Raw genomic sequence first — 27059 nt, forward strand, 5'->3', positions numbered from 1 at the left:
TCCACGAAGAATCTCCTCCCCAATAGGTCCCTTCGCCCTAAATAGGAACCCCCCCAGCACCTCCACTATCCCCATCAACCTCCCCCCACCCCTCATCCCACAAAACACAATAATGATAATAATAATTGAAAATAAAATGTAAAAAAATATACCAAGATTATTCTATAAATGTGTTCCCCCCTTGGCTTTTTCCCTATTTTGTTGCATTGCAACCTGTAATTTAAATTGATTTTTATTTGGATTTCATGTAATGAACATATACAAAATAGTCCAAACTGGTGAAGTGAAATGAAAAAAACAACAAAAAAATACAAAAACGGAAAGTGGTGCGTGCATATGTATTCACCCCTTTTGCTATGAAGCCCCTAAATAATATCTGGTGCAGCCAATTACCTTCAGAAGTCACATGATCTGTCACATGATCTCAGTGTATATATACACCTGTTCCGAAAGGACCCAGAGTCTGCAACACCACCAAGCAAGCGGCACCACCAAGCAAGCGGCACTATGAGGACCAAGGAGCTCTCCAAACAGGTCAGAGACAAAGTTGTAGAGAGGTACAGATCAGGGTTGGGTTATAAAAAAATATCAGAAACTTTGAACATCCCACGGAGCACCATTATTTCAAAATGGAAAGAATATGGTACCACAACAAATCTGCCAAGAGAGGGCCGCCCACCAAAACTCACATACCGGGAAAAGAGGGCATTAATCAGAGAGGCAGCGAAGAGACCAAAAATAAGCTCCACAGCAAAGATTGGAGTATCTGTCGTACACTCCACAGAGCTGAGCTTAACGGAGGAGTGTCCAGAAAAAAATAAGCAAACATGTTTGGTCGTACACTCCACAGAGCTGGGCTTAACGGAGGAGTGTCCAGAAAAAAATAAGCAAACATGTTTGGTCGTACACTCCACAGAGCTGGGCTTAACGGAGGAGTGTCCAGAAAAAAATAAGCAAACATGTTTGGTGTTCGCCAAAAGGCATGTGGGAGACTCTCCAAACATATGGAAGAAGGTACTCTGGTCAGATGAGACTAAAATCGAGATTTTGGGTCATCAAGGAATATGCTACATCTGGCTCAAACCCAACACCTCTCATCACCACAGTGAAGCATGGTGGTGGCAGCATCATGCTGAAGGGATGTTTTTCATTGGCAGGGACTGGTCAGATTTGAAGGAATGATGGATGGCGCTTAATACAGGGAAATTCTTGAGGGAATCCTGTTCCAGTCTTCCAGAGATTTGAGACTGGGACAGAGGTTCACCTTCCAGCAGGACAATGACCCTAAGCATACTGCTAAAGCAACACTCGAGTGGTTTAAGGGGAAACATTTAAATATCGTGGAATGGCCTAGTCAAAGCTCAGATCTCAATCCATTTAAGAATCTGTGGTATGACTTAAAGATTGCTTAAAGATTGTGGAACCCATCCAACCTGAAGGAGCTGGAGCAGTTCTGCCTTGAATAATGGGCAAAAATCCCAGTGGCTAGATGTGCCAAGCTTATAGAGACATACCCCAAGAGACTTGCAGCTGTAATTGCTGCAAAAGGTGGCTCTACAAAGTATTAACTTTATTTCTTGTTTGTTTCACAATTTTTATTTATTTAGCATCTTCAAAGTGGTAGGCATGTTGTTTAAATCAAATGATACGAACCCCCCAAAATCTATTTTAATTCCAGGTTGTAAGGCAACAAAATAGAAAAAATGCCAAGGGGGGTCCCTCCCCCCCACACACACACACGTACATATACATATTCACAGGACACTCAACTTATCTCTTTTCCTACATCAGATATGCAGGTGACATTTCCACCTGGATGACAGCACATAATCAGCCAGACGAAGATGCTCTTCATTCGAGGGAATGCCTGCCCATTCTCAGATGTTAGATAATCCGAGATGATGACTTCATTTACATTCCTGCCCTAACCTGAATGTTCTGCTTCTTCCTCCACACTACACACCATCCCCCAATATGCTAAATCAGAGCTTTGTCAGCTCCAGATTTGACTACTTCAACTCACACCCGGCTGGAATCCCTGTATTCTCAGATTACCCTCTGTTATTAATCTCTATATTGTAATCAAGAAAGTGTTTCAAAATGTTGTACTTTTATTAACATATGTGCAGATCATTCCTAAGAGAGAAGTGGTGTAATATCTCCAGATGGGTGTGTGGTACCTTGCCAACAAGATGTTACTTCTTGTGGGGTCTTTGCCTTGAAAGTAAGTATGAGAGTATAAGTAATGTACAATTAACCTACTGAAAGTATACTGACTAAAAGGCAAAACATAACTGTCAAATTATATTTTAGCTGTGTCATTGTATACTTGCGAATTTGAATCTTAAGTGTAACAATTTTGTTGGGGAAACCAATTTTTTTCCCCAGTTTGCTGAATGTGTTCTGAAGGAGGACTTGATTGTCTTTTCATATACGGACAAAGATGTTAAAATCATGAGAGATGAAATAGCAGTCACTCTCCTCCAAAACACTGCTATGTTCAATTTCTAATTTAAAATAGTTGTAGATAAATAATAAAAAAGCATTTATATGGAACTTTCAAGGTTATCTTTGATCCAACTTCTGACTAGTAAGCACCACCTTTATTTTTTAAACAGACCAGGGGTGAAAACAGACTGCTGCAACATCATTGGCTGAATGTGGTAAGCAACATCCCTGTGTAGCATTAGTCACTCTAGCATAGTGGTGGAAAATTGTGTTTTATTAAGACAGTATACATATTTTCTGTTTCTTTCCATAGACAAGCCATTAAATTGATTTAAGGAGGAAACTGATGCCATTGTAGCCTGCACATTCAATTCGGAAATAAGATGACAAACAACGTAAAAGGAATAATACAGTACTGCCATCTTGCGGCCATTGGGCTATAATTAAACAATAAGGCCGGAGGGGGTGTGGTATATGGTCAATATACTGCGGCTAAGGGCTGTTCTTAAGCACAACACAACGCAGAGTGCCTGGATACAGCCCTTAGCCGTGGTATACTGGCCATATAACACAAACCCCAGAGTTGCCTTATTACTATTATAAACTGGTTACCAATAAATGTTTTGTCATACCCGTGGTATACGTTCTGATATACCACAGCTGTCAGCCAATCAGCATTCAGGGCTCAAACCACCCAGGTTATAATAACAGCTATGTCTAACAGTTTGAGTTTGCCGCATTGGGACATTTCAGACCTTACAATCTGTACTTGTGTAAGTGAGCATACAACACAAACTAAACATAATTCATTATTTATTTATGGGCTACAACAATAGTTTGGACAAGGACAGTATAGAATATATACATTGGAATATAGGAAAATAATTAGTCAATATTTTCCTCTCTTAAAGGTAGACTCAGCGATATGATGAAGATGCAGAAATGAAACAGCATAGTGGGTCAATTTCTGCAAACAACTAAAAGCGATGAGCCTCAACTTTGGCTGTTTTGGTGCCCAGGCTACCACACTGTGAACAGTGTGAACTGAATCCGTGCACATGCGCAGATACTGTGTGTGACTGCGTGAGAGCAAAGTGTTGCATCTCGCTCATCTCTGGTGCTGTCATTTAGCTGAGTCTACCTTTACATTCTACAAGAACACAGTATGAAACAAGGTGGAAAAGATAAAGGTAGACATTGAAAAAATATTTTAAATGAGTCAAGCCATAATAAAACATTGTCAGCTAAAATTTCCTCACAGTGTTGGTGGTGCACATCATAATAAAAGCTAAGATGACTTCATATCATCCAAGGAACTACATCAAATCTGCTTCTGAACATTGATAAAACTATAATGATCTTTTCAATCCTGATAAAGGGTATAGAGTGAGTGACCGAGTTTGGGTCAATTCTATTCCGTAGCTTTTCAACAAGGAAAATCAGTGTACTTCCTGAATTGACTGGAAATGGCATTGACACCAAAATGAAATTGACCCCAACCCTGGTGAGTGTGTGTGATCGAAAAGCATCTCTGCAGGAATCCCAGGAGAATCATACATTCAGTTTCTCCAGTCTCCATTCAGTGTTGCCAGATGGTGCTGGCTCAGCTCCACTGTTCTGAGCTCTACTGTTCTGAGACATATGACACAATCAACAGGGCTTGCATTGATTACACCACATCACTTCTCTGTAAAAAATTAAGCAATGGAGGAATTTCATATCTGTATCTGCATACGCAATCAAGTTAATTTATCTTAGGTAACTTAAACCTTAGTAAAAAAAAAGTTACTTCACTTCGGAGATAATTCAAGTTCTTGACACAGTCCCAAGAGTACAGTACCCCTCAACATCTCTTACTCTTCTATTTTTGTTGCATAGTAGGTAAACTCGTGCTCTATCCCTCTTTCTTTTCCTCCCAGCACACATGACTAGAGTGAGTCATTTGAGCAGCTAGTGATTGTGCGCGTGTTGGAGATCGACTGCATTGCAGTCGGAATGGGAAAAATCTGCAAATCACCTTGCATCCCAGATAGCTACTCATTATATTATGGGTGATCAAGATAAGTGATTCTGTGCCTCGCTTGCTCAAACTGATTCCATCCAACACGCTGATTGTCTCTGCTGTGCACCTGCATCCAAAGTAGCTACTCATTATGTGATCAAGATTACCGATTCTGCAATTTGCCTTGCTCAAGCTGATGCCCCCTTGTCTCTGATGTGCAGAGTGTAGAAGGCCCAAGGCTCCGGTATGTAGATGACCCCGCGGTATTTCTTGCGGAGGACCTGGTCGCTCCAGAGACAAGCCACCCAGATGCTGACCAGACCCAGGGCGATGGAGAAACTGTCAAGTCAAGTTTATTTTAAAATGCATTTTGCTCAGGTCTCAATTCACTTTAAATAAAGGGGTGGTTTCTCAGACACGGATTAATCCTAGTCCTAGTCCATGGGTTTTAGCCTTAATCTGTGTCCGGGAAATCGCCCCAAATATTCTTAAAGAAAAACAAGGAACAAACAATGTAGGAAACAGTATCATTATTATACCTGTAGAGCAGGAAGAGCCCATTGCTATCAGGGACAAAGCCTTTACGTTTCTGGTGCATCACTGTGGCCGTCATGGCAAAGAAGGTGAAGATGAAGAGGATGAAGATCTGGCCCTCTGTGATCAGGTACCTGTACAGAGTAGAGCTGTGTTCAATTTAGCACATGTGATAGATGACAAAAATTGGGTTACTTAAGTCCCCTCCCTGTTACACAGTTTTCTTCCGCTTGGCACCTTGAACATGACGCAGTCAAGGTACCTGGATGGAGGAGGTGGTCTTATGCTGCTGCCTTTTTGGTATCTGTCTCAATTGACACTGATACCCTAAGATCAATGCACTTGTAGAGATCTGAGAATGTTTAATTGATATAAGCATGGGGACATTTCCACCTATCCTATCAGAGTGCACGGTGGATCTATTATTATATTGCTTACACCGGTCAAATCCTCTCAGATCTCCACAAGTCTACAGGTCGATTTGGGATCGGGCCATACTCTCTCTTTGCCTCGTTCATTGAAATGGACCCAAAGTATCAAACTACTTCGGAAACAATGGATGAAATCCTTTCCTGTCAACTGCTACATTTCATATTCGCACATAGGGGAGGTTTCCTCAACACATATTAAGCCTAGCACTAAAAAAGTACTTTCAATAGAGATTCTCCACTGAGCTTGCTTTTTAGTCGAGGACTAGGCGTAATCTGTGACTGCGGAACAATCCCATACAGTTGACATAAAGGATAAAAAGCCATTCAAAATGTTGCCTAAAAACATTCAGTGCCTTTTATTTGACCTGATAACTCTTCCATCATGTTACATTTTAGTAGCATTAAGGAGACCTCTGAAGGGAAATACTGTAACTCTGCACCACCTGTGTGACCTTGTGAACGCAGCCCATAAAGAACTCTACAGATAGAGGGCAAGTCTCAGGAAGTCAGTTTTGCTGTGGTGAATAATGGACAAGAGCCCATTGGAATCAGAATGTACGGTGCATCCTTCGTTCCCTCCCTCCCTCCCTCCCTCCCTCCCTCCCTCACAAACACACACGATACACTGACGTGTCCTGCCCTTTGCCCAGGGCTAAGTCATTGTGTTCAATCACAGTGGATTCGGACAGAAACAAAGCAAACATTCTAGCATTACAGGCTGTGATAGTATGATGTGTCACTAAAGAGGCTGACCAATAGTAGACGGCGCTGGGAGCGAGAAGAAACCAAGCAGCGAGCGGCATCCTCTTCTCCTCCTTGATGTGTGTGAAGCAACCAGTGAAGTAGAGGAAGAGGATGAGGAAGAAGGGAACATACCTGTGGAAGAGAAGAAAAAAGGCACATTTTCAATCATGTTCAATTGTGTTTTTCCCAGGGAAGATTCAATAATTGAAAGTGATTAAAATGCTGGTAAGCTGCAAACACTGCACATCATGTCAATGTATCTATGACAGTCTTCACGTCGATGTAATCTCATATGACATTCACAGTTTGAATGGTATAAATTCATCTATAGCTATGGGCAAGGTGAAATGACCTTTTTCGTCTGATTCAGTCATTCAGTACAGTACAGTAAAGTAAAGATACACTACTGTTCAAAAGTTTGGGGTCACTTAGAAATGTCCTTGTTTTTGAAAGAAAATCACATTTTTTGTCCATTAAAATAACATCAAATTGATCAGAAATACAGTGTAGACATTGTTAAGGTTGTAAATGACTATTGTAGCTGGAAACGGCTGATTTCTTAAGGAATAAGGCCAGCATCCCAGAGTCACCTCTTCACTGTTGACATTGAGACTGGTGTTTTGCGGGTACTATTTAATGAAGCTGCCAGTTGAGGACTTGTGAGGTGTCTGTTTCTTAAACTCGACACTCTAATGTTCTTGTCCTCTTGCTCAGTTGTGCACCGGGGCCTCTCACTCCTTTTTCTATTCTGGTTAGAGCCAGTTTGCGCTGTTCTGTAAAGGGAGTAGTACACAGCGTTGTACAAGATCTTCCGTTTCTTGGCAATTTCTCGCATGGAATAGAACAAGAATAGACTGAGTTTCAGAAAGTTTTGTTTCTGGCCATTTTGAGCCTGTAATCGAACCCACTAAAGGTGATGCTCCAGATACTCAACTAGTCTAAAGAAGGCCAGTTTTATTGCTTCTTTTTTTATTTAACCAGGCAAGTCAGTTAAGAACAAATTCTTATTTTCAATGACGGCCTAGGAACAGTGGGTTAACTGCCTTTTCAGGGGCAGAACGACAGATTTGTACCTTGTCAGCTCAGTGGTTTGTACTTGCAACCTTCCGGTTACTAGTCCATCGCTCTAACCACTAGGCTACCCTGCCGCCCCCCTTTAATCAGAACAACAGTTTTCAGCTGTGCTAACATAATTACAAAAGGGTTTTCTAATGATCAATTAGCTTTTTAAAATGATCAACTTGGATTAGCTAACACACCGTGCCATTGGAACACCGGAGTGATGGTTGCTGATAATGGGCCTCTGTACGCCTATGAAGATATTCCATTAAAAAAATATGCCGTTTCAAGCTACAATAGCCATTTACAACATTAACAATGTCTACACTGTATTTGTGATCAATTTGATGTTATTTTAATGGACAATGAATGTGCTCTTCTTTCAAAAACAAGGACATATCTAAGTGACCTCAAACTTTTGAACGGTAGTGTAGTTTCGAGCAAACATGCTCCTTACCACATAGAATGGCCAAGCTTTTCATCATAATAGTAAAGTAGCTCAAATGAATCTATCTGTGGGAAGAAGAGGACAGTAAAGGTACAGCATTTCTGCTATTACCAAAATAGAATCCAATCAAATCATGCTAATGAGTACTACAATTTCATGTTTGGTCTTTAAACAAAAAAAAGCCTATCCAATAAGCAAAAACAATGTAAAAAGTTACACACAGTATAAGTATAGCAGTTACACACAGTATTCAGCGGAGTATGGCATCCTTGACTTTCACAGCTTTTACATTTAGCTTTCACAGTGTTATTGACTATGCACAATGTAGTAGGCAGATACTGGTTTGTTATTGTGTGGGGTAAGGGTGGGGAGGACACTTATTTTCTCCACCCAGCGGTTTACGGCAAAACTGGATGAAATGACTTTGTTACAACCTTGTAATAACATCCTGGAAAAACTGATTGAAATTACAAAATTCCACATAAGCTTTAAACTGGTTGTAAAGATGTAATTAAAACCAGCTTGCCCGCTGGTCAAGACAAGTGCTCCTGAGTATGAGAGAGGTATAGAGGGTGTCATGGTGGAGTACCAGAGAGGCAGGCTGGAGGTTCTTGATGATGGGGTTCTCTCTGACAGACAAGTGGAGCTGGTAACCACTCAACAGGAGGCGATGGTTAATGGAGTCACCCACCAGGTGAATGCTGGCGCCCATCACAAAGGTGATGATGCACAGGTACACGGCGGCGTGGGGCAGGGTCTTGGGGCTACGCTCGATCAACTGGAGAGGGATGGGAGAGAATTGGGCAGTGAAATTCCTTCTGGGGACAATTTCAACAGGGGGGTTAGTTGGAGATGGCAGGCCAGCAGGGACATAAAGGTTATGTTCTCTGTTCAACTTGACAGCTATGATCTTTCAGCTTCCTCAGTCCAACGTGTGAATGGGTTTTATCTGAGACAGGACTAATCAAATTGTATTTGTCTCATGCGCTGAATACAACAGGTCTAGCTAGACCTTACAGTGAAATCCTTACTTACAAGCCCTTAACCATCAATACAGAGTAAGAAAATATTTGCTATATAAACTAAAGCAACAAAAAAAGTAACACAGTAAAATAACAATAACGAGGCTATATATTTTACAGGGGGTACCGGTACCAAGTCAATGTGCGGGAGGACGGGTTAGTCGAGGTAACTGAGGTCATATGTAATATAGGTACGGGTAAAGTGACTAGTGACAGCGAGTAGCAGCAGCGTTACAAAAAGGGGGTCAATAAAAATAGTCCGAGTAGCCATTTGATTAAGTGTTCAGCAGTCTTATGGCTTGAGGGTTGAAGCTATTCAGGTGCTTTTTGGTCCCAGACTTGGCACTCCAGTACCGCTTGCCGTGTGGTAGTAGAGAGAACAGTCTATGACTGGGGTGGCTGGAGTCTAACAATTTTTAGGGCCTTCCTCTGACACCGCCAGGTATAGAGGTCCTGGATGGCAGGAAGCTTGGCCCCAGTGATGAACTGGGCCGTTTGCACTACCCTTTGAAGCGCCTTGCGGTCGGATGCCGAGCGGTTACCATACCAGGTGTTGATGCAACCAGTCATCGATTGTGCAGCTGAAGAACTTTTTGAGGATCTGAGGACCCATGCCAAATCTTCTGAAGGGGAATAGTTGTCTTGCCCTCCTGAGGGGGAATAGGCGTTGTCTTGCCCTCTTCATGACTGTCTTGGTGTGTTTGGACCATAATAGTTTTGTTGGTGATGTTAACACCAGCTCTTGACCCGGTCCACTACAGCCCCGTTGATATGAATGGGGATGTGCTCGGCCCTTCTTTTCCTGTAATCCACGAATCAGCTCCTTTGTCTTGATCACGTTGAGGGAGAGGTTGTTGATCTGGCACTACACTGCCAGGTTTCTGACCTCCTCCCTATAGGCTGTCTCATCATTGTCGGCGATCAGGCCTACCACTGTTATGTCGTCGGCTAACTTAATGATGGTGTTGGAGTCGTTCTTGGCCACACAGTCATGGGTAAACAGGGAGTACAGGACTGAGCATGCATCCCTCTGAGGTGCCCCTTGTTGAGGATCAGCGTGGCAGATGTGTTGTTGCCTACCCATCACCACCTGGGGGTGGCCCGTCAGGAAGTCCAGGATCCAGTTGTAGAGGGAGGTGTTTAGTCCCAGAGTCCTTAGCATAGTGATGAGCTTTGAGGGCACTATGGTGTTGAATGCTGAACTGTAGTCAATGAACAGCATTCCCACGTAGGTGTTCCTTTTGATTAGGCGGCAGGGTAGCCTAGTGGTTAGAGCGTTGGACTAGTAACCGAAAGGTTCCAAGTTCAATATCCCCGAGCTGACAAGGTACAAATCTGTCGTTCTGCCCCTGAACAGGCAGTTAACCCACTGTTCCTAGGCCGTCATTGAAAATAAGAATTTGTTCTTAACTGACTTGCCTAGTTAAAAAAAGGGGAAAAAGGGCCATGTGGAGTGAAATAGAGATTGTGTCATGTGTGGATCTTTTGGGGCGGTATGCAACTTTGGGTGGGTCTAGGGTTTCTCAGATGAGGGTGTCGATGTGAGCCATGACCAGCCTTTCAAAGCACTTCATGTCTCAGACATGAGTGCTACGGGTCGGTAGTCATTTAGGCAAATTACCTTGGCGTTCTTGGGCACAGGGAATATGGTGCTTGAAACATGTAGCTATTACAGACTCAGTCAGAGAGAGTTTGAAAATGTCAGTGAAGACACTTACCTTACCAGTTGGTCAGCGCATGCTCTGAGTGCACATCCTGGTAATCCGTCTGGCCCTGCGGCCTTGTGAATGTTGACCTGTTTAAAGGTCTTACTCACATTGGCTACAGAGAGCGTGATGTTCCATTAAACGAGTAAACGACCGTCTGACCTTCCCGTTACTGGCCTGGCTGAGTGGAGCTGGCATCTGCTTTAGCAAGTTAATGTCAATGCCTTCAAAGTGTCCCTTATAAACTGCCAGAGTGCCTGCAGAGAAGCCAATGTTGGAGGGACAGCAGCGTGCCCTCATCATGTAGCATTCAACTGGGTTGTCGTGCCTTGTGTTCATTAGGCACCAAGATGAAGAAAACTAACTAGAACAGGAATGTACTACCTGGACTTGTCCAACAAGAAACACTTGTTTTTGTATCAGTTTTGAAACGTATCGCTATGGTGTGTCTAATGAACACCACCCTGTCTCTGTGTGCCATGATTGGTTACCTTGAGAAGCAGGAAGGGTGTGATGATGTTGTAAGCCATGTGGAAGTAGTCCCCAGCACTGGGTCTGTTCAGGGGGAACCACTCTAGAGGGAGGATGATCTGAAGAAATACAGTTTATCAGTTAGAGGAGGGGAAAACAATACACAACAGGGACATGTAATAAGCATTGAATATACTCAGAAACAACATGGTAGTATGGTAATTGTTACACTGACCTAATAATTACTGTGGTTTCTGGGGTGTTGTTGAAAAAAGCACCACTACTTGACATTTGATACTAGGTACCTGTAGTTCTTTTTTTGTGTCAAAGTTACCATACACCACTCATTGTGACCAGATACTGTTTTAAAACCAGTCTGGACGTTTAAGATGGAATAGGCCATATTATGAAAGTGCTACTGCACAACCTCCGACAACCAAGAGTAAGAGAATTGCTCTACAACATCCGCAGAGTACGACCCTGCCTCACACAGGAAGCAGCGCAGGTCCTAATCCAGGCACTTGTCATCTCCCGTCTGGATTACTGCAACTCGCTGTTGGCTGGGCTCCCTGCCTGTGCCATTAAACCCCTACAACTCATCCAGAACGCCGCAGCCCGTCTGGTGTTCAACCTTCCCAAGTTCTCTCACGTCACCCCGCTCCTCCGCTCTCTCCACTGGCTTCCAGTTGAAGCTCGCATCCGCTACAAGACCATGGTGCTTGCCTACGGAGCTGTGAGGGGAACGGCACCTCAGTACCTCCAGGCTCTGATCAGGCCCTACACCCAAACAAGGGCACTGCGTTCATCCACCTCTGGCCTGCTCGCCTCCCTACCACTGAGGAAGTACAGTTCCCGCGCAGCCCAGTCAAAACTGTTCGCTGCTCTGGCCCCTCAATGGTGGAACAAACTCCCTCACGACGCCAGGACAGCGGAGTCAATCACCACCTTCCGGAGACACCTGAAACCCCACCTCTTTCAGGAATACCTAGGATAGGATAAAGTAATCCTTCTCACCCCCCTTAAAAGATTTAGATGCACTATTGTAAAGTGGCTGTTCCACTGGATGTCTTAAGGTGAACGCACCAATTTGTAAGTCGCTCTGGATAAGAGCGTCTGCTAAATGACTTAAATGTAAATGTAAATGTAACCAATTGAGTTGTAGTCATATAAATAGAATTACTAGACCGGACATTGCCATTCAAGTCAATAATACTTTTTATTTTTATTTCACTCACCATGACAATGGGCCTCCCGAAGTCCAGCAGCCAGTTCTGGATGGTGAAACTGACCCACAGGTCCAGGTGGAACTTGGGCTTCAGCAGAGATGAGTCCATGTCTCTGGACCCATGCCTATTGTGTATAAGGAGGACAAAATAAGATCAATATGGACCCATGCCTGTTGTGTGTTAGGAGGACAAGTAAGCTCATTATTAAATTTAAAAGGATTATGTGCTCCGACTTTGAATTGACATCAATAATAACCCTGAAGCTAGGCTTTACTCTCTGCAGGGTGCATTAGGTTTGGTTACACAAAGTATGTATAGTTCAGAGCAGCAGGGGCGGCAGGGTGGCCTAGTGGTTAGAGAGTTGGACTAGTAACCGGAAGGTTGCAAGTTCAAGCCCCCGAGTAGACAAGGTCTGTTGTTCTGCCCCTGAACAGGCAGTTAACCCACTGTTCCTAGGCCGTCATTGAAAATAAAAATTTGTTCTTAACTTACTTGCCTAGTTAAATAAAGGTAAAACAAATAAAAGAGACAGTGTTGAAAGAGTAGGAACCTCAACAGGCTCAAGTTGTTGGAAAGGAGAGATGTCTGTTCAAAGACAGAGTCCTGAGGGGGAGGATACACAGTATATACACAGGGTTGGGTGACATGCCTCCTCTACAGTCTTAAGCAGTAGGTCTGCACAGGCTTTCTCTGCTGTAAGATATTAGGCTTTACACATCAGACCATATTCTGGCATTTTTGAATCCCAGCTGTTCCTCCTGGCCCCAACATTAACAAGGCCAACAAAAGAACAAAACAACAACGCTGCTGTCATCTCTCTCTCTCAAGTTTATTGTCTTTATTTGGTCATTAAACAAGACACATGCAGTTGAGAGAGCGATCCACTGCTGGCTCCACACATTCCCTAGCAGAACCCATTTGGCCTTAGCTTCCATTCAGCTGCCTGAGTTGGAAGTCGGATTATGGGAGCCTCTGTGCACACTATGTGGAGCATCAGCAGTGGTTGGGGTGACAAATGAGTGCCTGTCCTGATCCTGTGGCAGAGAGGACCTCTTCCCTTTCCCAATCCTGGCACGGCCTGGAGAATCAACTCTAATCTCATCCGATTTGTCTCTTTCAAATCCCGACAGAACAAGCTCCTCCTGCACGCTGGTTTCATAAGGTCAGTACTCCTGAGTGGAGCTAAGAGAGGAGAGGCAGCAGCTGCACTTGGCAGGCCATAGTATCACCTTTCTGTGGGCTATATTTCAGACTAATGTGACACATTCACTCATGGGGACTGACCCTGTTAATCCCACAGAAGGAAAGGAAATGCCTGGTAATGGGCATTTGAGCACTTACTTGCAGCATGCACAATAGGGGAACTATACCTTGGTTAGATAATGTATGATAATACACATACAAAAAGAAAGATTCTTAAATGGTTATTCCTCAGCTCTTAAGGTTCCTTGGAGAACTCTTGCCCCAAAAAACAACATTTGTGAAGTGTGGGGTTCTTGACATGGCATCTACGATTCTTCATAATTCTAAAAGGTTCTTGAAATGTATGGAAGCCTGCAGATGTGTCACTTTCATATCACCCAGAAAATTGGCCAGTGTCAACTTGTGTTGATTTTTCAGTGTAACATTTCTAGTGTTGATTCAGGAGTTAAATTAACACTCAGTGTAAAATAACCCCATGGAAATATGATAATGATGGGTGTGGTTTTGGTTAAACTCTGGTTATTGACACCAGAGTTTAACCAAAACCAGACCCATCATTAACTATATTTCCCAGCATGCTCTATTGCAGGTTGATTCTAAGAATTGTTTGTTTCAATATCTTGTTTCATACATTTTTCTAAACTATTCCAATCTCCTACTTGGTCGTATTGCACCCGTTACTGAAATGGTTGTTCCAGTTAGATGTTTAAGGTAGTCTCATATCTTAGTTTTTCCAACCTGGCAAACCTTCTGAATGCAGGTTGTGGATGAATAAAAATTCAAAAATGTTGGATATCCCCACTCTGGCTGGATGCCAATACGAATTACAATTACAATCACTTTGCAAGCCAGCATAACGTAACTTGCAGGCCCGATGTGGCCTGTAAACTATGAGTTTTAGACCATTGTATTAGGGTAAAACTATGTCCGCAAAATAAATATGAAATATACATTTTATTGTCTTAGGACCCGATTCCAGATTTCTTACACACGCCTTTCCTTTGCACGTCACAGTATTTGGTATTCAACCTTACCTTATTCAGTCGCGTAATGCCCTCTGAAGGTGCGGGTACCTTGCGCACTCTGAATAAATGTAATTCAACCACAGAAAACCCTCCCACTTGCCGACCAACAGATTATCTCGTGGAGATTTTATTCAGTGGGGGTTTCAGTACATTTATTTTAAGCCATCCCTTTAAATACGGTGTACCTTTTAAGTTTGAATTTCATCGACAGACTTGAATATATCGAGAAAACGGGTTCAGAATATTAGGCATCAATGAAAGAAAGCCAAGTATGCATATTCGTCTCTGTTTCATCACCAATTGGTAGATTTTTTTTAAATCAAAAGAATTCTGATAATTTAGGTTTAGGGAAGCATTTAAGCACGAAAGAATGGAAAGGGTGGTTTTATTAATTCATACATTTGCCACATTCAGTTCTTCAACGCATGGTAATGTTGGAAGATTAGTTTTCATAAAATTATAGTAGGGCGAATAGGTTACAAAAGTAGGCTATACCCTCATCTATTGCCTCCACTAACCATGGAACTGCGCGATGACACAGTCAAATATTGCGCCATGCGTCGGGTTAAAACTGTTAAGGCTTAAGGCTTGGATCTCCGCTCCGTAACGATTTAATTAGCCTCCCTGTCTTTTTAAAATATTATCAACTGTTAATAATGATCCTCAGCAACAACCACGCGGCCATGACAGCGTTTACAAAGGAAGCAAATGAAGGTAAACTAAACAATGTAATTATATTAAATGATAATGTAGGCTATACCAACTGAAGGAGACTAACAGTACATTGGCAGTTGAATATGCGTGGTTATTAGGCCTACTGATGGCTGATACTGATAGTGGCTAATATCTAACGTGATATAAGTAGGAAACAGAGAATGTCGGGGTAGCCTATCATTAATACATTAAGACAGTCAAGTTCTAAATTACAGTGCATGGAGAATTGTGTTATTTCTATTGTAAAAAATACAGTAGATGCTTTTTCCACTTGGAACCGGTAGATTCGCTAGACCTTATTCATGGTTTCCTTGCGCTTAAAGGTGGTGGAATTATTAGTGAATTAAGTCCAGGTCAGAATATGGTGTATCTGTAGACAAACCTCCACCCGACATTAATTTATTTGATTTCCACCCCAAACGAATAGTGGGTGAATAGCATGCTATCCTCATGCTTAGGTTCAAGGTCAGAATACCCATAGAGAAAAGTGCATAAAAGGGGAATTGTTTTTAATTTACATGTGCTATTATCGCTGATCAGAATCAGACCCTTAAAATAATAAAATTAATAACAACATATTCAGTTAGGCTCTCACTTGGTGAAGGCCACAGGACTGAAAATGAATGAATGCAACAACCATATCTCTGTCACTAGCAAACAGTCATGGGTGGTACTGGTAACTAACATTCACTCCAAAGGCACCCTGGGAAATATGCAAATAAGGCTTAAAACCTGACAGCAGGGCTATTCAAATCTGGTCCTGGAGGGCCAAAACATTTCTGGTTTGGGATTTTTGTATGATTCTTTATTGGACCATCACATGTAATGGTTCTTCAGAGACCCTAAAATGGTTCCATTATGGCATCGCTCTCAAGAACCTTAATTGGTTCTAACTTTTTAAGAGTGCACTGTATGGCATTATTTACAGATACATGGTGATGATTAGGCTTTAATATGTCTACTTATGGAATTGTTAATAATCGTAATGTTGACATTAACATTTAAGGTGTGAGGGGGTCATGCATATGAAAGGTAGGGAAGGCCAGTAAACGGAAGACAATTCAATTGGATATGAGTTGGTTAGGTATGGCTATTTAAATTACGTTTTTCAAATGCTATATTAAAAAGTTGTTTTTCAAACCTAGAGAGAAAAGTTGACGACTGCATAGCATAGCTCTGCCGTTTCCGCATCGACGCGTGCATCCCCCTTCCAACAGAACCATGAAGATTCTCCTCGATATCACTTCTTTCAGACCCGACTTGGCAGCCACCGGTCCCTTTAAACTTGGCCCAAGGAACTAGTTGCTAAAATACGATTTCACAAAGGAAATAGCCATTTGTAGATCTGTGTTGAATAATTGACTAATCAACGATCCGAATAACAATGCCGACCTCAAAACCTCTTCTTTCGCTCACCGCTGCTCTCCTTGCAAAGTGAACGCAACAATAGAGATTGACAGGCTCAGTGACAATCTGTAACATAATAGCCTTGGATGAGATGGGAGTCCCACACTCTCCAGTAGTTTACACGATGTTCCTCTCCTCAGCATTAGTTGACACAGGCTGTTATTGCCCTCAAAGTCTAACCCGTGTCTTGAAGAGAGTTCTGAAATATTATCACACAGTTCGGCTGAGTGAATCTATTTTGAAATGCGTGTTTCAGTTCTATGAGTCTGTGAGTCCAAAGGGATATTGAAATGAAATGGTTCAGTAGCCTGCAGATTAACCGTTAATCTGTTTCCCCCCATCCCCTTTTTATCAGGGGCATAATCTCTGATTTTGGCAGAGTAGAGCAGATAGGATGCAATTTAGGCCGACCCGGTACACATATATAGCCGGCTCCCATCAAACCAAGGTGCCCTCATGTACAAGAATGATCAGTAAAATGATCTCTGTTATACCTCTTATCTCTGCATTATTATAATATCTATATCATCTCTATTATACTGATTATACTATAAAGGGGAGTAGTGGAATCCAGGCTGTGAATGGGACATTCATGATATTAAGGTCAAATTGTGGGTGCTTATAGTTGTTCTGTTTCACACATTTACAACTGGAAATGTTTTTTTTTTTGCATAACCCACTCCTCCTGAGACACCCTCGGAGAGTGGGGTCATGGATCAGCCATTATTGACAGCAACACTGGAGCAATAAAGGTTAAGTGCCTTGTTCAAGGGCAGATGGATAGACGGTTCCTTGTCAGCTTGGGGATTTGAACTAGCAAACTTAACCGATTACTGGCCCGACATGCTAACCGCTGGGCTACATCAATAAGAAAGACAGTGCCAAACCTCTGCCCATAACAGCTAGCATTCAGTTGTCCCCTCCCCACTCAGACCACTCCCAGACAGTCCTAGTAAATGTATTGCTTGAGAAATTGCTATTTGCTAAGAAGTTTTTTTTTTAACCATTTCCAGTGAAGGACAGGTTTGTGGTCCGTCCACACGACGAAGGGGAGAATAGAACCCTCCAGCCAGTGACGCCATTCCTCAAGAGCTAGCTTCACTGCCAGGGGTTCCCAGTTACTAATGTCATCATTTCTCTGCAGATGAGAGCTTACTGGAAAGGAATGCACATGGGTGGAGCTTCTGATCACAGGGGGGAACGTGGAGACAGAACAGCACCTACCCCGGTGTCGGAGGCATCCACCTCCACGGTGAACTGGAGTTCTGGGTCTGGCTTGGTGAGGAGCGGAGCGGAAGTGAAGCGGCATTTGAGTTCCAGGAAAGCTGCCTCTGCCTCAGGGGTCCAATGGAACGGAGTGGAGGTGGCGGTGAGTGGTGCTGCCAGACGGCTGGGGTTGCGGATGAATCATCTATAAAAATGTGCAAACCCCAGGAAATGCTGAAGCTGCTTCAGGTTTAAGGGTGCAGGCTACTCTGACTGCCCTGACCTTGGCGGGATCCATACGTAACCATCCCTGTGCAATAATATAACCCAGGAAAGACAGGAAGCATGGAATTCACATTTTTCAGCTTTAACAAAAAGATTATTCTCCAACAGCCATTAGAAAACGTGTTGTTGGTGAGCCTCAAGAGTCCTTAGAAAGAAAATCAAAATGTCATCCACACAAAAAAACTAAGCATCAAATCACATCCCTCAGTACATCATTGACTAGGTTCTGGAAAACAGCAGGGGCGTTAGTGAGACCAAAAGGCATGACCAAATACTCAGTGGTGTGTTGAACGCCGGTTTCCACTCGCGGACAAGGTGGTAGGCATTCCGGAGGGCGAGTTTGGTGAACACCGTGGCACCATGGAGGGGGGCAAAAGCAGAGCTGATGAGTGGCAAGGGATACTTGTTCTTCACAGTGATGTTATTCAGCCCACAGAAGTCTATGCACGACCTCCGCATCCCATCCTTTTGTCTTTACAAAGACAAATCCAGCACCTACCGAAGAGGAAGAAGGCCTGATACTGTATGTCCTACAGCCAGGGAATCCTGGATGTACACCTCCATAGCCTCCTGCTCGGGGCGAGAGAGGTTGTACAACAGGCTACAGGGGAGAGGAACTCCAGGCTGGAGGTCAATTGCGCAGTTGTACGGCCGATGAGGCGGCAGCGACAGGGCGTGGTGCTTGCTGAACACAGAAGCTAGATCGTGATACTAGAGAGGAACTCATGACAGGTCCGGAGGTTGTGGAAAGGACTGGGGCACAGACAAGGCAGGGGCAAGTGCAGAACAAAGATAATTTGAGTGACAAAATTAACTCCAAGTGGTTACCTTTCTGGTGGTCCAGTCAATTTGTGGATTGTGCAGCTTTATCCAAGGATAGCCAAGATCCAGGGAAGAGAGGGCAGTCGATTATGTGGAGACTGATCCTTTCCTGGTGATTCCCAGAGAGACGCAGGATGACAGGGACAGTTCTCTCAGACACGGGCGAGGAGCTGTCCGTTGAGAGCATTGGCATCAAGCGGTGAATCGAGTGGAACAGTGTCCAAGCCCAACTGGATAACGACACCTCGGTCCAGGAAACTCTCGTCGGTGCCCGAGTCGATAAGCGCAGGCAGAGGAAAAGCCTGGCTCTGCCACACAAGGGTGCCGTCTAGCAAGGGGAGATGGGCTGGCGATTTGGTTACAATATACCTTTTGCTGCCCGCAGGGAACGAGTGGAGACAAAGTGACCAACCTGACCACAGTATAGGCAGCTCCTAGTGATGATTCGCCGCTGCCTCTCATTTACATTTACATTTAAGTCATTTAGCAGACGCTCTTATCCAGAGCGACTTACAAATTGGTGCATTCACCTTATGACATCCAGTGGAACAGTAGTGGATCTAAATCTTTTAAGGGGGGGGTGAGAGGGATTACTTTATCCTATCCTAGGTATTCCTTAAAGAGGTGGGGTTTCAGGTGTCTCCGGAAGGTGGTGATTGACTCCGCTGTCCTGGCGTCGTGAGGGAGTTTGTTCCACCATTGGGGGGCCAGAGCAGCGAACAGTTTTGACTGGGCTGAGCGGGAACTGTACTTCCTCAGTGGTAGGGAGGCGAGCAGGCCAGAGGTGGATGAACGCAGTGCCCTTGTTTGGGTGTAGGGCCTGATCAGAGCCTGGAGGTACTGAGGTGCCGTTCCCCTCACAGCTCCGTAGGCAAGCACCATGGTCTTGTAGCGGATGCGAGCTTCAACTGGAAGCCAGTGGAGAGAGCGGAGGAGCGGGGTGACGTGAGAGAACTTGGGAAGGTTGAACACCAGACGGGCTGCGGCGTTCTGGATGAGTTGTAGGGGTTTAATGGCACAGGCAGGGAGCCCAGCCAACAGCGAGTTGCAGTAATCCAGACGGGAGATGACAAGTGCCTGGATTAGGACCTGCGCCGCTTCCTGTGTGAGGCAGGGTCGTACTCTGCGGATGTTGTAGAGCATGAACCTACAGGAACGGGCCACCGCCTTGATGTTAGTTGAGAACGACAGGGTGTTGTCCAGGATCACGCCAAGGTTCTTAGCGCTCTGGGAGGAGGACACAATGGAGTTGTCAACCGTGATGGCGAGATCATGGAACGGGCAGTCCTTCCCCGGGAGGAAGAGCAGCTCCGTCTTGCCGAGGTTCAGCTTGAGGTGGTGATCCGTCATCCACACTGATATGTCTGCCAGACATGCAGAGATGCGATTCGCCACCTGGTCATCAGAAGGGGGAAAGGAGAAGATTAATTGTGTGTCGTCTGCATAGCAATGATAGGAGAGACCATGTGAGGTTATGACAGAGCCAAGTGACTTGGTGTATAGCGAGAATAGGAGAGGGCCTAGAACAGAGCCCTGGGGGACACCAGTGGTGAGAGCACGTGGTGTGGAAACGGATTCTCGCCACGCCACCTGGTAGGAGCGACCTGTCAGGTAGGACGCAATCCAAGCGTGGGCCGCGCCGGAGATGCCCAACTCGGAGAGGGTGGAGAGGAGGATCTGATGGTTCACAGTATCGAAGGCAGCCGATAGGTCTAGAAGGATGAGAGCAGAGGAGAGAGAGTTAGCTTTAGCAGTGCGGAGGGCCTCCGTGATACAGAGAAGAGCAGTCTCAGTTGAATGACTAGTCTTGAAACCTGACTGATTTGGATCAAGAAGGTCATTCTGAGAGAGATAGCGGGAGAGCTGGCCAAGGACGGCACGTTCAAGAGTTTTGGAGAGAAAAGAAAGAAGGGATACTGGTCTGTAGTTGTTGACATCGGAGGGATCGAGTGTAGGTTTTTTAGAAGGGGTGCAACTCTCGCTCTCTTGAAGACGGAAGGGACGTAGCCAGCGGTCAGGGATGAGTTGATGAGCGAGGTGAGGTAAGGGAGAAGGTCTCCGGAAATGGTCTGGAGAAGAGAGGAGGGGATAGGGTCAAGCGGGCAGGTTGTCCTCTCCTCAGGAGAGAGACGGGCCCGGCCGAGTGGCATGGGTTCAGGTTCTGGAAGAGACTTGGGAAGGGAGGCAGTCAGAGGAGAACCAAGCAAAGAAGCAGATGTCGTGATGGGGCATGCAACCCTACCTGCCCTCTCCCTCCGACGCTCGTGGAGACCGCTGTCGATGCAGATGGCGAGAGAGATGAGCTCCTCGAGTCCATCTAGCTCATCCCTGGACACCAACTCATCCTTGATGGTCTCAGTGAGAGCTTACTGAAATGCTCCCTGAAGGGCCTCCTCATTCCAGCCGCTCTCAGTGGCGAGGGTGCGAAACTCGATTGCCATCTCAGCGACACTATGGGAGCCTTGACGGACGGACAGGAGTCGCTTAGCGGCATCCTTACCGCAGACACGGTGGTCAAAGACTCTCCTCTCATCTCCTTTGTGAAGCTGAAGGAGGAGGAGCAGATGGGGGACTGTCTCTCCCACACCGTGTGGCCCAGGAAAGCGCTGCTCCACAGAGGCTGCCGATCAGGAAGGAAATCTTGGCCGGCTCGCTAGCGTAAGCGAAGGGCTGTTGTTCGTATACTAGTGAACATTGTACCAAAAAGGCTTTGCAAGCTCCGAGGTTGACATCGTCAACCAGACGGCACCAGAGTCAGAGCGGACAGAACTGTAGCAGAGAAGAATACAGCGTCGGGCAAGGGAAAACAGGCACAACACGAAAACAGTATCTATGCAGGAACAAACGTCTAAAACCGCAGACTGACTGAGCAGAGGTTACGATCTGGCAGAGTGGAAGTGGCAGGGCTGAGTATTTGTAGAGGTCTTGATTATGGAACAGGTTGCAACTGGTGGGGATCTGCTCTACCTCCAGCACACCTATCTCCACCCACACAATCACACAGGAAGAGAGCACTGGGGGAGGGGAGACAGGATGAGCAGTAGAGGGCGTGGCAGGTGCAGATGTAACACTTTGGATGTACACAGAGATATAAAATGAATATGTCAATCTCTCCTGGCTCAAAGTGGAGGAGAGATTGACTTCATCACTACTTGTAAGAGGTGACATGTTGAATGCACCGAGGTGTCTGTTTGAACTACTGGCACACAGCTCTGACACCCATGCATACCCCATAAGACATGCCACCAGAGGTCGCTTCACAGTCCCCAAGTCCAGAACAGACTATTGGAGGCACACAGTACTACATAGAGCCATGACTACATGGAACTCTATTCCACATCAAGTAACTCATGCAAGCAGTAAAATTATATTTAAAAAACAGATATAAAAAGCAGGTCCTAATCCAGGCACTTGTCATCTCCCGTCTGGATTACTGCAACTCGCTGTTGGCTGGGCTCCCTGCCTGTGCCATTAAACCCCTACAACTCATCCAGAACGCCGCAGCCCGTCTGGTGTTCAACCTTCCCAAGTTCTCTCACGTCACCCCGCTCCTCCGCTCTCTCCACTGGCTTCCAGTTGAAGCTCGCATCCGCTACAAGACCATGGTGCTTGCCTACGGAGCTGTGAGGGGAACGGCACCTCAGTACCTCCAGGCTCTGATCAGGCCCTACACCCAAACAAGGGCACTGCGTTCATCCACCTCTGGCCTGCTCGCCTCCCTACCACTGAGGAAGTACAGTTCCCGCTCAGCCCAGTCAAAACTGTTCGCTGCTCTGGCCCCCCAATGGTGGAACAAACTCCCTCACGACGCCAGGACAGCGGAGTCAATCACCACCTTCCGGAGACACCTGAAACCCCACCTCTTTAAGGAATACCTAGGATAGGATAAAGTAATCCTTCTCACCCCCCCCCTCCCCCTTAAAAGACCTAGATGCACTATTGTAAAGTGGCTGTTCCACTGGATGTCATAAGGTGAAAGCACCAATTTGTAAGTCGCTCTGGATAAGAGCGTCTGCTAAATGACTTAAATGTAAATGTAAATAAACCTTATGGTACAGCGGAAACTGTGAAGCAACACAAACACAGGCACAGACACATGCATACACACATGGTAACATACACACTATACACACGTACACATGGATTTTGTGTTGTAGATATGTGGTAGTGGAGTAGGGGCCTGAGGGCACACACGTGGTGTGTTGTGAAATCTGTTGTGAATATGTTGTAATGTTTTTAAAATTGTATAACTGCCTTAATTTTGCTGGACCCCATGAAGAGTAGCTGATTCCTTGGCAGCAGATAATTGGGATCCATACTTAATTAATTAATTTTAAAAAGTAATTTATCAAATTCAGCAGGCTATGGTGTGAAATAGGCTTTTAGAAGTGCCATCTTAATTTGATTACTTATCGTTAATGCTGTCTTTGGTGTGCTTATTAATGCACAAGCATACCCACTCTTACGATACAATTATTTAATAAGTCATCCAAAAGTTTTACAGTGCGTGAAGTTTCAAATGCAGTCTGTTATCACTACATTTGTAATGTGATAGTATTTTATTTTATTTTAAACACACAAAAAACATTAATAAAATAATGTATGTCACTGCGGATCTGACTTTTCCGGGATCTTCAGTTTTCTGTACTAAATATCACCTGCGCATGTGAATACCTTCAGCACGTGTATATTCTCTACTATGCGTAGAGACAGGCTACTCGGGCAAATTATGCTCGTGTATTCAAGTTAGATGAAAGCTGAATCAATGTCTGCAAGATCACATAATGATAGTATTCTACATAACAGTACCGAATATAATAGCATTGTATAACGTTACTGTAAGACAAAAAAAACTACCGCATTCAAACGTGAATGGTTCAACATCTGCATGTCAACCATTTGGTCTCAATCAGTTAGAAGGGGTTTCCGCTAGCTTCTATATCCACTAAATTAGATTCCACAGTCACAAAGTCAGATTCCATAGCCACAAAGTCAGATTCCACAGTCACAAAGTCCGATTCCACAGACATAAAGTCAGATTCCACAGTCACAAAGTCAGATTCCACAGTCACAAAGTCAGATTCCACAGACATAAGGTCAGATTCCACAGTCACAAAGTCAGATTCCACAGTCACAAAGTCAAGATTGGCTACACAATTTAATTGTAGGTCAGGAATAAGGTTAGCAGTGTGTTTAAGGTTAGTAAAACGGTTAGGATTATGTTTTAAATCAAATTTGAAGAAGATGCCTTTTAGAAATTGGTGTGGTTTATGACTTTCTGGGTATAGAAGCTGGTGACGACCGTTTCATGGGGATATGCATTTAGATCTTCTTGAGTTATACAGTGTTGTTTCGAAGTAGCCTACAGCGTTGTTTTGAATGATGTACAGTGAACTCTTTTTTTGAGAAGATTGTGTTAAACTATAGCATAGCCTCTGTGTATTTTACCTGGTGATGTGCGCTGTTGAATTTTGGCCACATGAGAGAAAAATCTGTTGGTGTTTTTGTCTTACAGTAACATTATACCATGCTATTACATTCGGTTCTGTTATGTCGAACACTGTGATCATTATTACATTTACATTTAAGTCATTTAGCAGACGCTCTTATCCAGAGCGACTTACAAATTGGTGCGTTCACCTTAAGACATCCAGTGGAACAGCCACTTTACAATAGTGCATCTAAATCTTTTAAGGGGGGGGGGGGGGTGAGAAGGATTACTTTATCCTATCCTAGGTATTCCTGAAAGAGGTGGGGTTTCAGGTGTCTCCGGAAGGTGGTGATTGACTCCGCTGTCCTGGCGTCGTGAGGGAGTTTGTTCCACCATTGGGGGGCCAGAGCAGCGAACAGTTATGTTGATTAAATATTTTTCCTTTATTTAAATAGGCAAGGCAGTTTAGAATAAATTATTATTTACAATGACAGCCTTGTTCTGAGGCAGAACAACAGATTTTTATCTTGTCAGCTCAGGGATTTGATCTAGCAACCTTGCGGTTCCAACGCTCCAACCACTAGGCTACCTGCCGACCCTAAATTTGAAAACATATGAATTGTTGTATCATTATTAGTGTTTGGACAAAACATTTTCATATTAACAAGAAATACAGGTTATAGACACTTATTTATTTATATTCTAATAATGTGGGGGACTTTTTAAAAATTATTTTAATTTTTTATTTATTTTTTATTCCATGACCCAGATCCTACTGAGTACTCCCTACCCCACATCGGCACAAATAATCGTTTTTTCCTGTACAGTGCTCTAATTGTACAATATAATGTCCAGGGAACTCGTTTATAAATGTTGCATATGCACAAAATATGCCCCAAAACATACGTACACAAGTTGCCATTTATAAATGAGAATGTGCTTATCCTCCTGCAAACTTTAGACAATGCATATGCACAGTTTCTAGTTGTTGAAGAATTGCATTGCAAGAAGGCAAAAGTAGTAGCCTTGTGCAAATGGTGAATATACAATATGTCACGATTATTCATAGCAAAGAAAACATGTAGCCTAACTAAATAACAACAATATGCAAAACATTTTCCATTAGTGATGACTGACATTTTTTCTTCTTCTTATCTTTACATTCTAAAATAAAACATTCCTAATCTTTTCAAACTGTGATGGTTTCATAGGCTACTCGTGTTGCGGAATAGCCTATAGGCCTACAACAAGTGTGTATAGGGTACCATTTGTCCCATCTCTCATTTGATGAGAAGTATTTTGTTCTATCCAATCCGATCCAAAGCGCAGATTAACGGTAGAACAGACGGTTCACCTTTTCCATTGACGTTTGTAGGCTACACCTAATACTGTAATGTCCAATTTCTCGGGAAGACAATATTTCATTTCTAAACATAATACATATATCACAACCATTACTGCATCACACTATTGTTCTGTTTCACCTTTCTTTGTGCTTGTCTTCAGCCCCCTCCAGATGTCGCCCATCTTCCCCATTTTAATGTTATTTAATGTTTATTTAACTAGGCAAGTCAGTTAAGAACAAATTCTTATTTACAGTGACGGCCTACTCCGGCCAAACCCAGACAACGTTGGGCCAATTGTGCGCCGCATTATGGAACTCCCAATCACGGCCTGATGTGACACAGCCTGGATTCAAACTAGGTACTATACTGACACCTCTTGCACTGAGATGCAGTGCCTTAGACCGCTGCACCACTCGGTAGCCCATTATCCCCTGTGCATTTATACCTGTGTTCTCTGTTTGTCTTTTGCTAATTCGTCTTGTCTCGTCAAGTCTACTAGCATGTTTTTGTACTCCTGTTTTCTTGAGCCCCTGTTGTCTAGTTATGCCTGTTTTGATCATTCTGCCTGCCCTGACCATGAGCCTGCCTACTTTTTTGTACATTTTGCCACTGCCCTGGATTACTGACCTCTGCCTCCCCTTAGCCTGCCTGCCACTCTGTACCTTACGGACTCTGCCCTGGACTACCGACCTATGCCTGCCCTTGACCTGTCGTTTGCCTGTCCCCTGTTTTATAATAAACATCTGTTATTCAAACTGTCTGCATCTGGGTCTTATCCTGAGTCGTATAAATTCTTCACCTTTTCTAGCCATGTTGAGACAGTTTAGTTCATATTCCTGAAGTAGCCATACAAAACAAATTACCATGTGCATCTCTCATTTAATTGGGCCTATTAGATAGATTATTATAATTTAAAGTTCTTGCTCTATGTATCTGACAGGAAGCACAGTTTTCTAACATACAGTAGAATTTAACAGGTGAACAGACTGTTGCGCCTATTGAATTGTGTAGGCTACCACTCTAAGTTGGCCTACTTGTAGTTTTCCTCTTTTTTATTAGTAGACAATATTTCAGATTTCAGCATATTTAGGTTTGGGGAAAAGTGAATGCAAGACTATTGCATTCAAAATATCCACAACAATTAGGAATTGTTTTTCTATTTCAGAAATGGACAGATAAAGCAAATGTCACTGCAAAAGAAAACATTCTGAGAACACCTCCAAAGACATTTGATCAAGTTCACAATGCATTGTCTTGCCTTATTCCAGTACTTCCAAAGTATACAGCAAATAAGGGTGTTATAGTCACCATAAAAGGTGAATGATGGGCGTTTTTCATGTGGAGTTATATAATGTTCGAACACACACACATAGTTTTACGGAAGATGTGATTTATAATTTATAAGGGGAAACATGCGTATGTATGCCATGTTCCAAGTTTATAAATCTCAACATTTTGGTGGGTGCGCAGTCTTTTCAGAAATGGTGTAGACATCTATTTAGTGTTACATTTACCCAACGGTAATGTCA

General features: G+C 43.8%; 1 protein-coding gene and 1 long non-coding RNA gene across 2 annotated transcripts; one reads left to right on the top strand and one right to left on the bottom strand.

Moving 5' to 3' along the window:
• Positions 1-3250: 3250 nt before the first annotated feature.
• Positions 3251-16714, bottom strand: cln6b (CLN6 transmembrane ER protein b). The gene is made up of 8 exons (XM_029668650.2): positions 16175-16714; positions 12101-12215; positions 10886-10984; positions 8256-8444; positions 7676-7731; positions 6169-6291; positions 4990-5118; positions 3251-4789 (listed from the first exon to the last, which is right to left on the bottom strand). Exons 1-8 carry the CDS (start codon positions 16234-16236, stop codon positions 4639-4641), a joined length of 924 nt encoding a protein of 307 aa, XP_029524510.1. The 5' UTR covers positions 16237-16714; the 3' UTR covers positions 3251-4638.
• Positions 13057-26380, top strand: LOC135573422 (uncharacterized). The gene is made up of 3 exons (XR_010464744.1): positions 13057-13253; positions 17585-17809; positions 25784-26380. It is a non-coding gene; the product is annotated as an uncharacterized LOC135573422 (long non-coding RNA).
• The last annotated feature ends 679 nt before the right edge of the window (positions 26381-27059 follow it).

This window comes from Oncorhynchus nerka, linkage group LG9a (assembly GCF_034236695.1).
Source record: "Oncorhynchus nerka isolate Pitt River linkage group LG9a, Oner_Uvic_2.0, whole genome shotgun sequence".
Classification (NCBI taxonomy): domain Eukaryota; kingdom Metazoa; phylum Chordata; class Actinopteri; order Salmoniformes; family Salmonidae; genus Oncorhynchus; species Oncorhynchus nerka.